This window comes from Somniosus microcephalus, chromosome 9 (genome assembly GCF_052327205.1).
Source record: "Somniosus microcephalus isolate GS21.2 chromosome 9, FLI_Smic_1.0, whole genome shotgun sequence".
NCBI lineage: Eukaryota > Metazoa > Chordata > Chondrichthyes > Squaliformes > Somniosidae > Somniosus > Somniosus microcephalus.
The window spans coordinates 190,082,205-190,096,021 of record NC_140995.1 but is presented as its reverse complement, the minus strand read 5'-3'; the positions used below and the strand labels follow the sequence as shown (position 1 = coordinate 190,096,021).

The following is a 13,817-nucleotide window of genomic DNA, read 5'->3' as shown; positions in this document are numbered from 1 at the left end:
TCTTTGGGTGTTGGGGGGGGGGGGGGGCGGGGTCAGAGGTCAAAATCAGCGCCCACCCCCCTCCGCCCCAGGCAGGCGGCAGCGGCGGGCACGTGACCTGCCCGGGGAGCGCCGACCAATAAGAGTCCGGCTGGAGGCGTGTGATTGACAGCTGGGCGGGAGCGGTGCCTGCGCGCCACTGGAGCTGGGCTGGGAAAAGGCTGGCGGCGAAAAGTTGCGCTTCACACTGCTCGACAGGCAGCCAAAGTTCAGCGCAGGGGAGCAGCCCGCCTTGCAGCGGCGGCCCGCCACAGTCACAGCAACCGAGAGTGAGAGAGAGAGAGGGGGGGCAAGGGGGAAAAATTAAAACTCGACAAGCTGAGGACGGTATTGCCCTTGGCCACTTTCCGAGTGTTTGCTGAAGATTGCCCAAGTGATCCCAGAAAATGCAACTTGGCTTTTAATGAGTAATCTAAGGTGAGCAGAACAATATAGTCATAGTAAGTGCCGTGATAAAAGTGAAGTCAATGCTAATCCTTGAAATCTCATTTTAATGCAAAAAAATGTAATACAAATAAAATTGATGCTAAGTTGGAGGCCTCCATAAAGATAGTCATACCTGCAAACAACAACAGTGCAAGGCATCTTCATTTTTTTTTCCATTAACATTTCGTTCACTCGGTTATATAATTAAGTTGCAATTCTAATTGGAATGAAGTCATCAACTACCTGATTCGGTTTAGTCATCTAGGCACAGTCAAGCTTTCGTTTTTGCTTCTGGTGCCTGTTCTTCTTGTAATGCCTGTTCCTTTCTGTCTTCCTCCAGACACTTGCCACTGGCGGGTATGAAAACTGAAGCACTTTGGAAATTGCATCTGCAATAAGAAAGGGGAACTTTGGGACTGAGACTGGCTGGATTATGGCTCCTTCGCTGCGAAAGCAGTTCCCCTCCAGGTATAAACACACAGCAGAGAGCCCTTGGCACGGTGCACCACCGGCACAGTAATGACAAGCCGGCTGCAAGAGTTCTGATCTGCATTGGATTGCTTTCAAAATCTCACACTTCATCATACATATAAAACACACTGACTGCACCGCGGCTTTCACTTGCCACTGATTTTAATACAGGTCTGGATGCTCTTGAATTTATCGACGTTTACGCTTTAGTAGTGCCATATTTAGTTTAATTGAAAAGGAGGGGGGAGTTATTCCCCACCCCCTCCCCCAAAAAAACCAATTTCGACATATATGCTGGTTTCACACGTGGTGTTAAAACCACAACCGTTTCTTTTCGTGGGGGAATGAACCTATGGCGGACGCGCTGTAAGAAAAGGGAAAAGGAAACGAGATGAAGGAAAAATCCAAAAATGCTGCCCGGACTAGACGGGAGAAGGAAAATAGTGAATTTTATGAACTGGCCAAATTATTGCCACTGCCGTCAGCAATAACCTCCCAGCTCGACAAAGCCTCCATCATAAGACTGACAACCAGCTATTTAAAAATGAGAGTGGTTTTCCCTGAAGGTAGGTTACAATATTCAATTTTTCAAAATTGTTATCCGTCGGGAAAAGCACGATTGTATGGAGGAATGAAGATCACAATTAGACCTGGCATAGAACACATTCAGACGTGGTAGAAAATGTACATTTTTAAGTGAAATGCACCGATGAGGACATTTGTTAACATACACACTGAGTGCAGTGTGCACAATGTGCAAGTGTCGTTGGATTATAGTGTGCTTTCAAAGTCCTGAAATTGGTCACCCACCAAAATTGTGAGTGTTAGATGATTATTTATATAATCAAATACAAATAGGGAGGAAAATAATATAGAAAAGTAAAGTAATATCACCATAAATTTGTAGTCATTGCAACATTAATGAAAACTTATATATAAGTTTAGTCTGGTAAATATATCATTTCCTTTGAGGCCATATTTAATTATATTTGCAATCAGGTCTTTATATTTGAGATGTTGCCTCCATTAGACCAAAGGTAGGGTTATTCAGACACACAGACTTGTAACAATTCTGTAAATAGATCAATCAATAGATTTTGATGGGAATTACTAATTTCTATTTAGTGCTGCACTGACCCTATTCATATGACGATTTTAATTTATTTTTTATTTAAAGAGCATATAATCTAGCAGGGAACTCTTGAAAGCAATGTGTAGGTGCCTGTTGAAAATGACTCATTTGTTTTATGAAAGTTATAGTGACAGACAGTAATTGAACCTCAATAAGAACAATCATTATTATGCAATGAAAACTAACAGGTTGTTATTAAAGACAAACCAGTAGTTTTATATGCTGTATTTTACAAAGTAATTTCATTTGATCACTGGCAAAAGATACGAAATACGGACGAGATAGTTTATGCTCATCTACAAGACATGAACTGGTTGATTCAGAACACTTGTAAGAAAAATATAAGCGTGATATATAACAACACAATTAATATGATAAAGCGGTGCTTCTGGACGTGTATAGAGCTACTGCAAAACAACAACAGGACTAATGTACTTCCTGTTGCAAAGCCCTATTATAAGATATGCATTTTATTCTAGATATGTGAGGCTAAAGCCGCACAAGTATAGAATGTAAAAGTAATATTTCCACCGCAGGCTGATTTACGGATTGAAGCCCGCTGTTGTAGTTCAGCCGTGGGCCGGCGATTGTGTCTCCGCCCCGTTATTATTTACTTTGTTTTGTGAGTGTGTTCATTGCAGTTCACAATTGGGATAATCCGCAAATCGTGAGCTTTTAAAGTGTTGGCAATGAGCGCTTGCTCAATTAAAGATTGAGGATGCCGCTTTGTGTAGGTCTGTCCTAAATATACTGGCCGGTCGTACAGCGGTAACTGCAATAGAAATGTTTGATTATAGTTTAGCTTATGTGTTTGCACCTTGTTCGATTTGTTGTTAGCACCGTGCGCTGTCTAATCATTCGTCTTATTTACATCCTCAATATTCCACGTTTCAAAACCAAAATGTTCACGATTCCACCCTTCTCCCATTCTCTGCGGTGATTTATCAGCCCCACTGGGCTACTTTTCCGCGTGCTTTCAGGAGAGACTTGTCAATTATGGTTTTGCATATCTGACGAGATGTTTGATCAAACGAAGCATATGGCGCTGCTTGTAAGGTGGTGAGTAATCTATAGGGTTTCAGAGAGAGAGAGAGAGAGAGAGCGGATCTACTCGGCAGCAACACCCTCTGAAAAAACAAACGTGTTTTAAAGCCCCAGAGAACACCAGAGCAAAGTGCACTACAGCAACAACTGCTAACCAAGGAATATGTTAACCGTTAGGAAATAGCGTGAATGTAGGTCCAATTGTATATGTGTGTATAATTCTCGCGCTGTACTGTACACACACACACACACATGCCATCTAGCCCTTTTCGGTGCATGCCACGCATATTCTCGTGTCAAATGACAATCGGAATTGTCAGTCGACACCTCAAATTCTAATCGGCTCAAGCTGTGAGAACATGGGGCTGATCATTACTTCTCACGTTTTCTAATGTCTCTTTCAAATTAAATCTCGTCCCCCGTTTTAATTATACCCTTGCGAGACTGCCAACCCAGATTTAAGAAACGAATCACTAATCGCCAAGTAATTTCGTGTATACAAGAGATTGCGCTGAACCAAATTGTGACCAGGTGAGGTATATCGCGGTGTGTTTTCCCACCAACATAACTAAAAAAATACACTGATAGGCGCTACAGACCAACTCCCTAAGCTGATAGTTGAAAGCACAAGGATAGTGCCATTATTACCAATATTGTTGACAACAGCAATAATTCATAATATTGTGTGTACATATTGCCCCATTAATAATTATGCATGAGGTTATTTTCTTGTTTTATTTAAATATAAATCATTGCACGTTCAATGGTTGTATGTACAATAATTCATATTTAAACACAGTTGAATAGCTCTCGATATGGTTAAAAGTGCCAAGGGTTTTGCAACTGAAACGCTTAAACCGAAACACCATGACTACGAGATTGAAATGCTCACACCAATTTTGAAAAGCGGTGGCATGGCTGTCACAGTGCTATAGCATGTTTAGACCTTTGATGCATTATTGCATGATTTTAAACGTATAAGGTATTAGAAAAAAATGACAGGAAATCTAATTTCCTTATGACTCATTGAAGAGCAGGAGCATACAGTGACCAAGCAATTAAAGAGCCTCTGAGGGTTCGCAGGCAGTTGCCTGAAGTGCTGCAGTAGGCGAGTGTGATTGGTTTGATATCCAGACACTCTCAGCAGCTCGGTTCTTCTGTAAACAGTTCCTTTCTGAAGGCTGCTGTTCCAACACATTGTGCTTGGAGAGACCGAACGGAGACATATGAGAGAGAGAGAGAGAGAAGGAATATGTGTATTTAAACGTTTTACTTGAAATGCACTTTCACTGTTTTGAAAACTTTGTAACTATTTTCTGCACAAAAACTCAATTGTAAAATGTAAACAGTAAAAGTGCAGTATTGTGAAAGTGAAGGCATGTGTTGTTAGGAACTTAAACTTAATAAACCAAGATGAACATTTTGTGTGAAACAAATACAGCATTTAAAACATAAGGCGTTGTTAATTCGCTTAAGCTCAGAGTACAGACTCCAGAAAGGTAAATTGAAATGGCAGGAGCGATCTTTTTGCCCTCCGTTTAGCATCACCAGGCGCGTTGAATTAAAAATGCATGTTTGAGCTCGGACAGCACCGCGCGGGACAGTTCGAGGTAAAGAAAGGCATCCCAGGGGAGCAGGAGATTATGGTTAGGAATAACTTTCGATTTACATCAAGTTTACTCAGCATAAAACATGGCTCGGGAAATACTGCTTCAGGAGACTTGACAATCCATATCAAAATCGCTGCTGTCACTGTTGCTTAAAAATGTCAACTTGATCCCAACAGCCCAGGAAAGAATTCCCCTACATACAAAGCAATCAGACAATAGCTGATAGCAATCCCGCCTAATACAATGGTGTAAGATGTTAGTGTTTTTGAAATGACTATGTCCAATCGAGAATGGAATGCTGCCATTCTCTATTCGCATCGCTGAGGCCTGGAGATTCCTGCCGTGTTGTGTGTGGACATCCCTGGATGTTTCAGACCAGCACTTGTAGCTCCACTTACAAGTCACACTATTATAGTCTAATAAACCAGCCTTTGATTATATTGTTCCCTCGCTTGCAGCTATTAAGAATCGAGAAATGCACTATTTGCTTATCGTAGAGCTACTATGTGCAATTTTCTAAACCTTCAAACTAGCAACCAACCAAAACGAAGCGAACATTAGATTTACAGGGCGGAGGGCGGAGGGGGGGGGGGGTGGTAGGGGTCGGCGCAACCCTAGCTGGGGGGAGCGATCCCAAACTCCCCCGCGAAGTCAAATGTTGCCGTTTTCATTTGTCACTAATGAGAAACCCTTCCCTGTTCAGGTTGCGTGTTTTCTTTGATTTAACACTTCGCTCTGTTGAGACCTAAAGGGGTCACCGGCCGTTTTAAGACTTCAGAGAGCTTTCTGTTTATCAATCCACATTTTAATTGACGTTTACTGCTGATTGTGGGGCCCACAGACGCCATTCTGATTTATAAAAAGTATTGCTCTACAAGACGGAGGCTAACCGCGCCGTACCACCTTTCCTTAGAACTTTATTACAGTCAGTTTAGAGTGAAACACAATACAAGGCTCGGGGGGTTAGAATCCTTTTGGAAAGGGACTGACTGCCAGTACCTGCTTTACAGACCTCCATCTGGCAACATTTTACACGTGCAATTCGGAGAAACACGCCGTTCAAATTCTTAGTGACTTTTGTTTAATATGCTAACGTTCCTGGCGTTGGTCAGTGCCCCAATGAGATAGTCCGGTGGAAAAACACCACCTTGTTGTCTGGAAATTGTGGCCGGGGACGCCGGCTCCAGTTATCTGGAGAACCCATAGAGAATGGTTCTTCAGCAGGCTAGATCTTTCTGTTGCTTAGCCCGAATGAGAGCAAAACAAACAGGGAGAGAGAGAGAAAAACAACAGGTCCTTTCACCAGATTGCATTGCAAGCCTAAAAACCTTCAGACGCCCCCAGCATCTAGGCCGACAGGCTGGAATCCCATACATACACAGGAGGGCTCAGACAGACAGACAAATCCCGTACACACAGGCTCAGACACCGAGTCAGATCCCATACACACACACACACACAGATCCCATATATACACACAGACTTAGTCAGGACCCATACAGTCTCAGAGCAAGATCCTATACATAAACAAACCCAAGAGTCAGATCCGACCCCACGCCCAAAATAACACGCACACATATACAGCCAGACAAATTGAAACTGAGATCCTTCCCCCTCATCCACACACACACACACAGACATAAATATATAATGAAAAGGTGACCTCGTCGAGATATTCAACACTAGAGTAAAAATGTTGTTTCCAATCCAGTGCGCAAAAAATAAATTTCAAACACAATTTTTCGTTTTTAAAATTCTAATGGCCAGTTTTATGTTTCCTGTTGGTAGTTATTATTGTATTAATGTTAAGCATTTGATCTGATCGATTTGTCTGCATGTGGAGGGGGGGCGGGTTGCTAGAATCTCACTTGCCACGGTTTTATCCTGCCGGTTTGTAAAGGAAAACGGGATGCTGAATATGAGGGCATTTTTGCGATTTAAAAGGAAGAAATGATTGCCATGTCTGTGATATATGTCCCGTTCTTCGAGGTGGTGGTGGTACTGTAGGCTGAAGTTGGATTTATCTCCGCTAAGGGCTGATGCTTGCAGCGAGAATCCAAAAGGTCGGGGGGCTGAGAAAAAGAATTCACCTGCGCCAGGTTGCTCTCAGTGCACTATTGGGATAGATACCTTTACTCGCTGTGTTCAGCCCCCTGACTATCTCGTGACAACCAGGTGCTAACTGCTCGCTTTTAACTCACTAAAGAAGGCACAAGAACAAAACGGGGCCAGATTTCCTCTGTGCACTGAAGTATAGCGAAGTCTTAAACACATCTCCATGAACAGATTTAGAATTATTTCGCACACTGACGAAATCATTGGCATTTAAGCGTGTGTGTGTGTGTTGTTTTTAAATACAGTTCACAGGAACTATGCGGATGGGAATTGTTACAATCATTTGATCTGTCCCCAGGTATAGGCCAGGTAGCGATCCGAGGATCTTTACAGCTGATCTCGGTCGCGCTATTCCTGATCTCAAACTGGGTTGGATGCATCGTTCTTCCTTTTCTGCTCCCTTTAATAAAAGCGGACAGGGAGAAACTTCCATCCAAAAACACTCGATGGATCAGCTTCTTATAAAAAAAACCGACAAGAGTATTGCAGTACAAGGGTGTGTACAAGTGTACCCGTCTCAGAATAATATATAATTAGAACTCCCCAGAAACATAATGGGCTTGAATAAATGGCGTGGCCAAGATCCCGTAAATCAGGTTATATTTTTGACGGCGGTGTCTCAAATGTTCAGTTTACATCAAGTGGCAAACAAAGTAACAATTGAATTTTCTTTTAAATTATATCCCAACAGTTCAGAGACGGGGACTTTATAAAAAGCGACGAGAAAATGTAATTACTTTAGGAAATGTGATCTTAACAGGCCCTCTTACGTCCGATATTAATTACTGCCAGCCTAACCTGAAACAATGGATGCAGACTTTTAAAATCAATTACCACACATATACTTTTAAAACCAGTTGCACGCACTATATATTAATAGTCCCATCAAAATTCTGAAAACCAACTACTAAATTGTAATTGAATGGATTCTAATTCTCATCACCATCACAGGCAATGGGCCTGTTGTGTACACATTATTTAGGGTTGTGGGTGGTGTTTGCTGGATCCTTCTTGTTCCTGCTTTAAATTATACATTAATATATATAATAATAATGTGGAGTTTGAGATTCATTCTGAGAAATTTGGATCGATTGCTTTTTTTGGATAGCAGAAAGCCCAGCTGGAGAACGAGGCGAGCTGAGGACTGATTAGAAACCATCGCTTTACTCGCCAAGAACTGCCTTAAATGGCACCTCTGGGATTTGGTCAATTTTACTGGATCTACTTCGCCTCATTTGGTTACTAATTGGTTTCTTGTTTTATAAATCGAAATCTCATTTTCAGGAAATTACAAAACACAAGCGTCCAGTCCATTGAGGTAATCCGGGTCAGGGGGTATTTAAATGGAAATGGGCCCTTCAATGCATCAATCCCGCCGTCCAACTGTTTCTCGGAAACTTTTTTCTTCTCCCCCCGTGTGCGCGCCGAGGCTTCACTTGGAATCGGAGCCATTTTAGCCACCAGCTCCCTATAGCTTAATGTCACTTTCACCTACACAATAACTTAAAAATATTATTAAATCAAGTCTTTTAACATTGAAAGGCTAATTTGAAGGAGGTCGCGGATTCCCTCCACAGTAGATTATACACCTCTTCTCGCTGGGAAAATCCTTCGCCTCCCGAAAGCTTCAGCTATATATTTCAACGCACAAAAGCTGCTTATTTCATCTCAGGCCTCTTCACCTTACAAGAGTATCTTCACCCCCCCCCCCCCCCACCCCCACCTCTTGTTTCCATTCAAAAAAGCGAGCTCTGATGGTCGCGCCGCTTCTCGGCGGTAGGTCAAGTGCAAAAATCACAACTTTAGTCTCCAGTCTCAAGGCTAATTCCTCCAGTGATTTCAATAGATTTCGTTCTGTTTAGGAAATGATTTACATTGGATTACTTGTTCAGATCAACTCCTCAGAGCCGAGTCTCAATGTTCTTGGACAAGGGAACTTACTGCTCGGCCTTTGCTTTTTGTGGTGGTTGTCAAAAGAGAAAATAATGCGAGTTTATGAACGGCTTTTCATCCGGTGGGCCCCACTGCCAACCATCATTATAATCGAAAACGTGAGGTACACTATTTGAAGTTGACCTGGACAAGAACTGGAGTTTGATTCGCCCTCCTCCAAATAGCCACGGAACACAGATGCATGTTATTCATGGTGGCTCATGCCAACTCTGTTTAAGGCTTGAATAAATAAATGGGATTCACATTAATGATTGTATTTAAACACGATTAGTTTTTGCAAACTACCTTTTGTGCGCACGGATTACATTATTGGCCGCCTCAAGTATTAGCAACATGTGAAAACGCACCCGCAGTTTGATTACAAATCGCACTGCTTGCTTTATCCTTGAAAACCTGCTGCACTTTCTTAGGCATTTCGAGCGGGTGGGGGGCGACTTTCTAAATACAAAGGACATTTCTTTGAAAAGCTCAGTGTTTCTTGGGGCGCACATATCTTTAAATGCAGCTGTTTTGGAGGAATGCCCTCTTCCCCCCCCCTCCCCCCTCCGGAACACTCGACATAACATGCCAAGTAAGGCGCGCACAGGAAGGGAACGACCATTTCATGGCTTTCTCACACTTAAGTGAAAGTTATTTACGGACCCGCGTCTGTAAACTCTCCCACTCATCACGTTACAATCCCAAACAACGACAACAGGAGTCAGAATAGACTTGGTTTAAACCCTCTGAGCAGAATAATGCACTGGGAACAGGCACAATGACAATAATGGTCGCATTGTGGCTGGAGGAAGCCCTTCACAAATGGGTGTGTGTTGGTGCTCTTTTGTAGGCACGGGTCTATAATTCGGTCTCCGTGTGGGGTTGACAGCACAAGTGCTTGCTGGAATCTCTTTTTTGTCGTTGTCCAATTTGCATCACATCAGTCAGGCAATCTGGGTTGGAAATGCTGAATCCTGCCCTCCATCCACCGACTGTTACCTTTATCCTCAAAACAACAAAACCTCGGGAGCTGCAGTTTGTTTGTCCACGATCTAATCCTCAAACTGTCAACTAACAGTCAGCTGACGGACACGAAGCTCGTATGTCGCCGAGATTTTCTCGCTATATATGTTATATATAGTGTAGCGCAGAAGATCTGAAGAATAAACGGATAGCAGGGTAGGAAGTCACCGACACAAAAGAGGTTTCGATGCATCGCCTCTCATGAGGTAGCGAATGGGGGGAAATGAGCCATTTGTAGTTTTTTTCTCTCGCGCTAGTGTAATAACTTGGGCTGATAGGAAGGGGAAATAAATTTGTTACAGGAAGGAAATACACACATCAGTTTCTCCACAGGTGATAATCAGTATCGGTCAGATTTAAGATGTCAGTAGTGAGGGGCAGGCAAGAACACTGATCATGGCAGGGTTGTGGAATCAGCTCGGTGACAGTCTGGTCAAATGCCGAAAAGGTGACTTCGAAACTGAGAGCTTGGCATCCGCAACCATTCAAACGGGTTTGGTGAGTCAGGCCGATGAAAGAGCTGTTTGGTTCGTTACTTTCTCTTCTTCTTGACATTAAATAATCCCAGGCGAATGTTATATTAACAAGTGTATATCTAACCGGAGTGCCAATACGACATGCCACAATTAATGCTTGAAAACGAGATTACAATTTACAAAATGAAAACTATTTCGAACAAACTACGGTATTGCTCACAGGCTGAGAAAATAAATGGTTCGCAGTTTAATTCTAATTATATATGGTTTTAAAAATCAGCCCGCTCGCAAGTTTTGCAACGTCTTTCGATTCTGCCCGCTTTCTGGCCAATAGTTTGGATTTTCTTGACCGTTCTAAAGCAATGGACATTTGGATCGAAAGTACAGGCTGTTAAAGAAATGTCTCCGTTTTGTTCAAATACTTGCAGCTTCGCCTGATAAAGTAACGGTTGAGGTAATAAACGGGACTTTAATATAACGCACATCAATTCATTCACAGTGCTTCTGTTTGTCATAGTGGCACAAGAGTAAACTAGATTTACAAGGCGCCCTGGCGACGTCCTTGAACTCGCTCCTATTTTTTTTGGTTCACGGATTCCAAATGAAATCCCCTCTTTGCTAACTCTCGATGCGCTCCAATCTCAGCCTGATCTATTCTAATAGCAGCCAGAAACCCCGAACCCCAGTGCAAGTGCGGAAAAGCAGCAACCTGTTCACACACTGACACTTTCTGTGCGCATTTGCACACCATTCCTGCGTGTAGCTAATTCAGCTCTTCCACCCGCGAGTTACATGGTCGCCTGATTTCGTTTGGGTGTCTGTTTAAGATGGCAGGGTCTGTAAATGTGCCCCCTCCCCCTGCTCCCCAGTGGTTAGTTATACCAGAAGTGTGTGAAAGACAGTTTATCACACAGAAATGACGGGTGCAGAAAGGGGCACAAAGCAACGTGAAAGTGTGCGCTCATAAGATATGCCAAGCTTTGTTATTAGTCAGCCGAGTATTTGTTTGAATATTTCTTGATAAATGACCGTGGTTATGTATTTGTGAGGCCAGATCTTTATGAAGGGGGAAGATCTGTATATTGCTCTGCGGTGTTTCTCACTGATCAGACATCTTCACATTCGACCTTGATAACCCACATCAAACATAAATGAAATTTAATAAAAGGAATCGCTATCAATACAAATAAACCAGATATTTATTCAAATATCACTCTGAGTTGTAGACATTATTTAAGATGGCCCCTAATCCCTATTTTATATGGTTATGTTAAATATTAGATACTATTTTATTGTTTGATTGTCGTTTATACTTACACTCAACTATTTAACACAAATAATTGCTTTAGCCTAGTTCTGTTTTGTTTAAACATTTTATCATTTAAACACGTTCATTCAATGTGTTATACAAACGACCTAATTATTGTCAAATCGGCAAGAAAACATTCCGGCTCGGAGGTGTTTTCCCCGCAATAATACTGCCTAAAATAAAATGGAATGAATTATGTAAAAATAAATCCAGCTCCTGAACTGCCCACAAGTCAACTCCAAACATGTTAGCGGTTGTGTAGTGCGTGATCCTCGCCGCTTCCCGGCCCGCCGAGGTGAGCGCGGAGCTTGTGGGGCGTCCACTTCGCCTCAGTCCCCGTACCGTTTCTTACTGTTTTCCTACGTTTTAGGACTGGGAGAAGCCTGGGGCCAGACCAGTCGCACTGGTCACTTGGATAATGTCGGCCGAGAATTGGGATCTCACCTTTTACAGGTAAATCGCCAGGAACGCTCATTGTTCATTGCACTTTATCAAATGCACATCGCTTCAAACATTCGTGTCTGCGACAAGCAGCGTTGTGTTTTTTTTAAAAAAATGCTTCGCGTGAAAAGCAAAAGTCGTCGGAACAACGTGGGACGTGGGAATCCAATTCCTAATACACCTGTAAGGTTAACACAAGCCAGTGACACCTCAGCGTGGGCAAAAGTCGCATGTCAGCATGTTAGTGAAATACCAATGTTCCCGGCCCTCTGCTCTCGGATAGTCAATGACACTTTCCGTATCAGTTTCATGATAAAAAGCGGGCTTCCAGCCGGGCTGCGAGCAACAACCCCGCTAGGCCGCCTGATACTGTCTTAATGACAAGCTGGATTATTGTTACTCTTTAAGATTGAAAAACATGAATTATCTCAAGACAAAAGAAACTACTGAGAGTATTATTTATTATTGTTTTATGTAAATTTGATTTTAAGACTAGATTATTAATTCAAGTGTCGTCGGTCATGATTCTTTGCGGCCCACTGCTGAGAAGGATACTAAATATTATACTCGAAGACTGCTATAAAATATACACCATTTCTCTTTCAGTCGCCGTTACCTTCAGCCCTTAATGGTTTCATAATGAACAAAATCCAATCAGCTGCGTGTCCATTTATTTTTTGACCGGATTCCCACCTGCAATGATGTGACAGGGATGGGCAATGAATGATGGCCTTGCCAGCGACGCCCACATCCCATAAAAACGAATAAAAATAACATAATCACTGTCACGCACACAGGTGTTAGAAGGGCGGGTGTGGGACCTTCTGATAGTGAACCGGAAGAGCACTTTAGCTACAGAATAAAATAATAGTTGCCGACACTGCTTGCAGTCCAAAAGCGCGTGGAATGATGTAAGCCAGGTGGGCAGTACAACACTTTGATACAGTAACACATTCAAAAAATCAAAGCCAGATGCACGAATCATTATTATCTTTCCCCAATTACATATCATTATCTCTGTAAAATATATAACATTATTATAGATTTATTCTGTGAATACGAGAAGTACCATCTGATAAGGTGGTCAATCAGAAAACGAATGATGCATATTTCAAGACAAATGTAAGAAGTCACACAACACCAGGTTCTTACATTTGTCCACCCCAGTCCAACTCCGGCATCGCCACACTATTTCAAGACAGGCTGTGTTCTTTTTTGAGGTTACAAAATCTGGCCAAGAATTCAAACAATCTTCCTAAACAATTCCCCAGCAAGTCAGACAGAGCTCAGCGTTACCGTTTTGGTAAAACACTCTTGCGTTCTGGTTCTGTAATTAATGATATCGCGGGAACGTGGCGCGTTTCTCCGGAGAACCTTCTGCCGCTGCCGAGGCAGACAGCAGGCAGAGAATGAAGAAAGATGCGCATATTCCTTGTACAACTCCAGCCAAAGACAGTATTGTCAGAATATTCGATAGAGTCGCCTCGTTTCGCCAAAAAGTGATGCATGTTTTTGTTGTTGTTGTTTCTGGACATCCAGACCCTGGATGGTTTCATCTTCGTGGTGGCCCCAGATGGGAAAATTATGTACATCTCTGAAACGGCGTCAGTTCATTTGGGACTATCACAGGTAGGACACACAATCTCTCCAGTCCCCATTGTCCTTTCCCTATGTATGTAGGTATCTATAATATGTACGTATGCATTCACAAATATGTATTTAGCCATTTATCATTCGTATTTGATTATTTATGATGTATAAACTCGCGCGCATTAAGTAGGCTTTTAAACAATATTATT

General features: G+C 42.4%; 1 protein-coding gene across 1 annotated transcript in view; it reads left to right on the top strand.

Moving 5' to 3' along the window:
- The first annotated feature begins 271 nt into the window (after positions 1-271).
- Positions 272-13,817, top strand: part of sim1a (SIM bHLH transcription factor 1a) — a 62,555-nt gene continuing 49,009 nt past the window's right edge. Inside the window, exons 1-4 of the mRNA XM_085997709.1 lie at positions 272-456; positions 806-1,502; positions 11,948-12,030; positions 13,558-13,647. Coding sequence (XP_085853835.1) covers positions 1,328-1,502; positions 11,948-12,030; positions 13,558-13,647 — 348 coding nt within the window. The 5' untranslated portion in view covers positions 272-456; positions 806-1,327. The remainder of the gene's footprint in view (positions 457-805; positions 1,503-11,947; positions 12,031-13,557; positions 13,648-13,817) is intronic.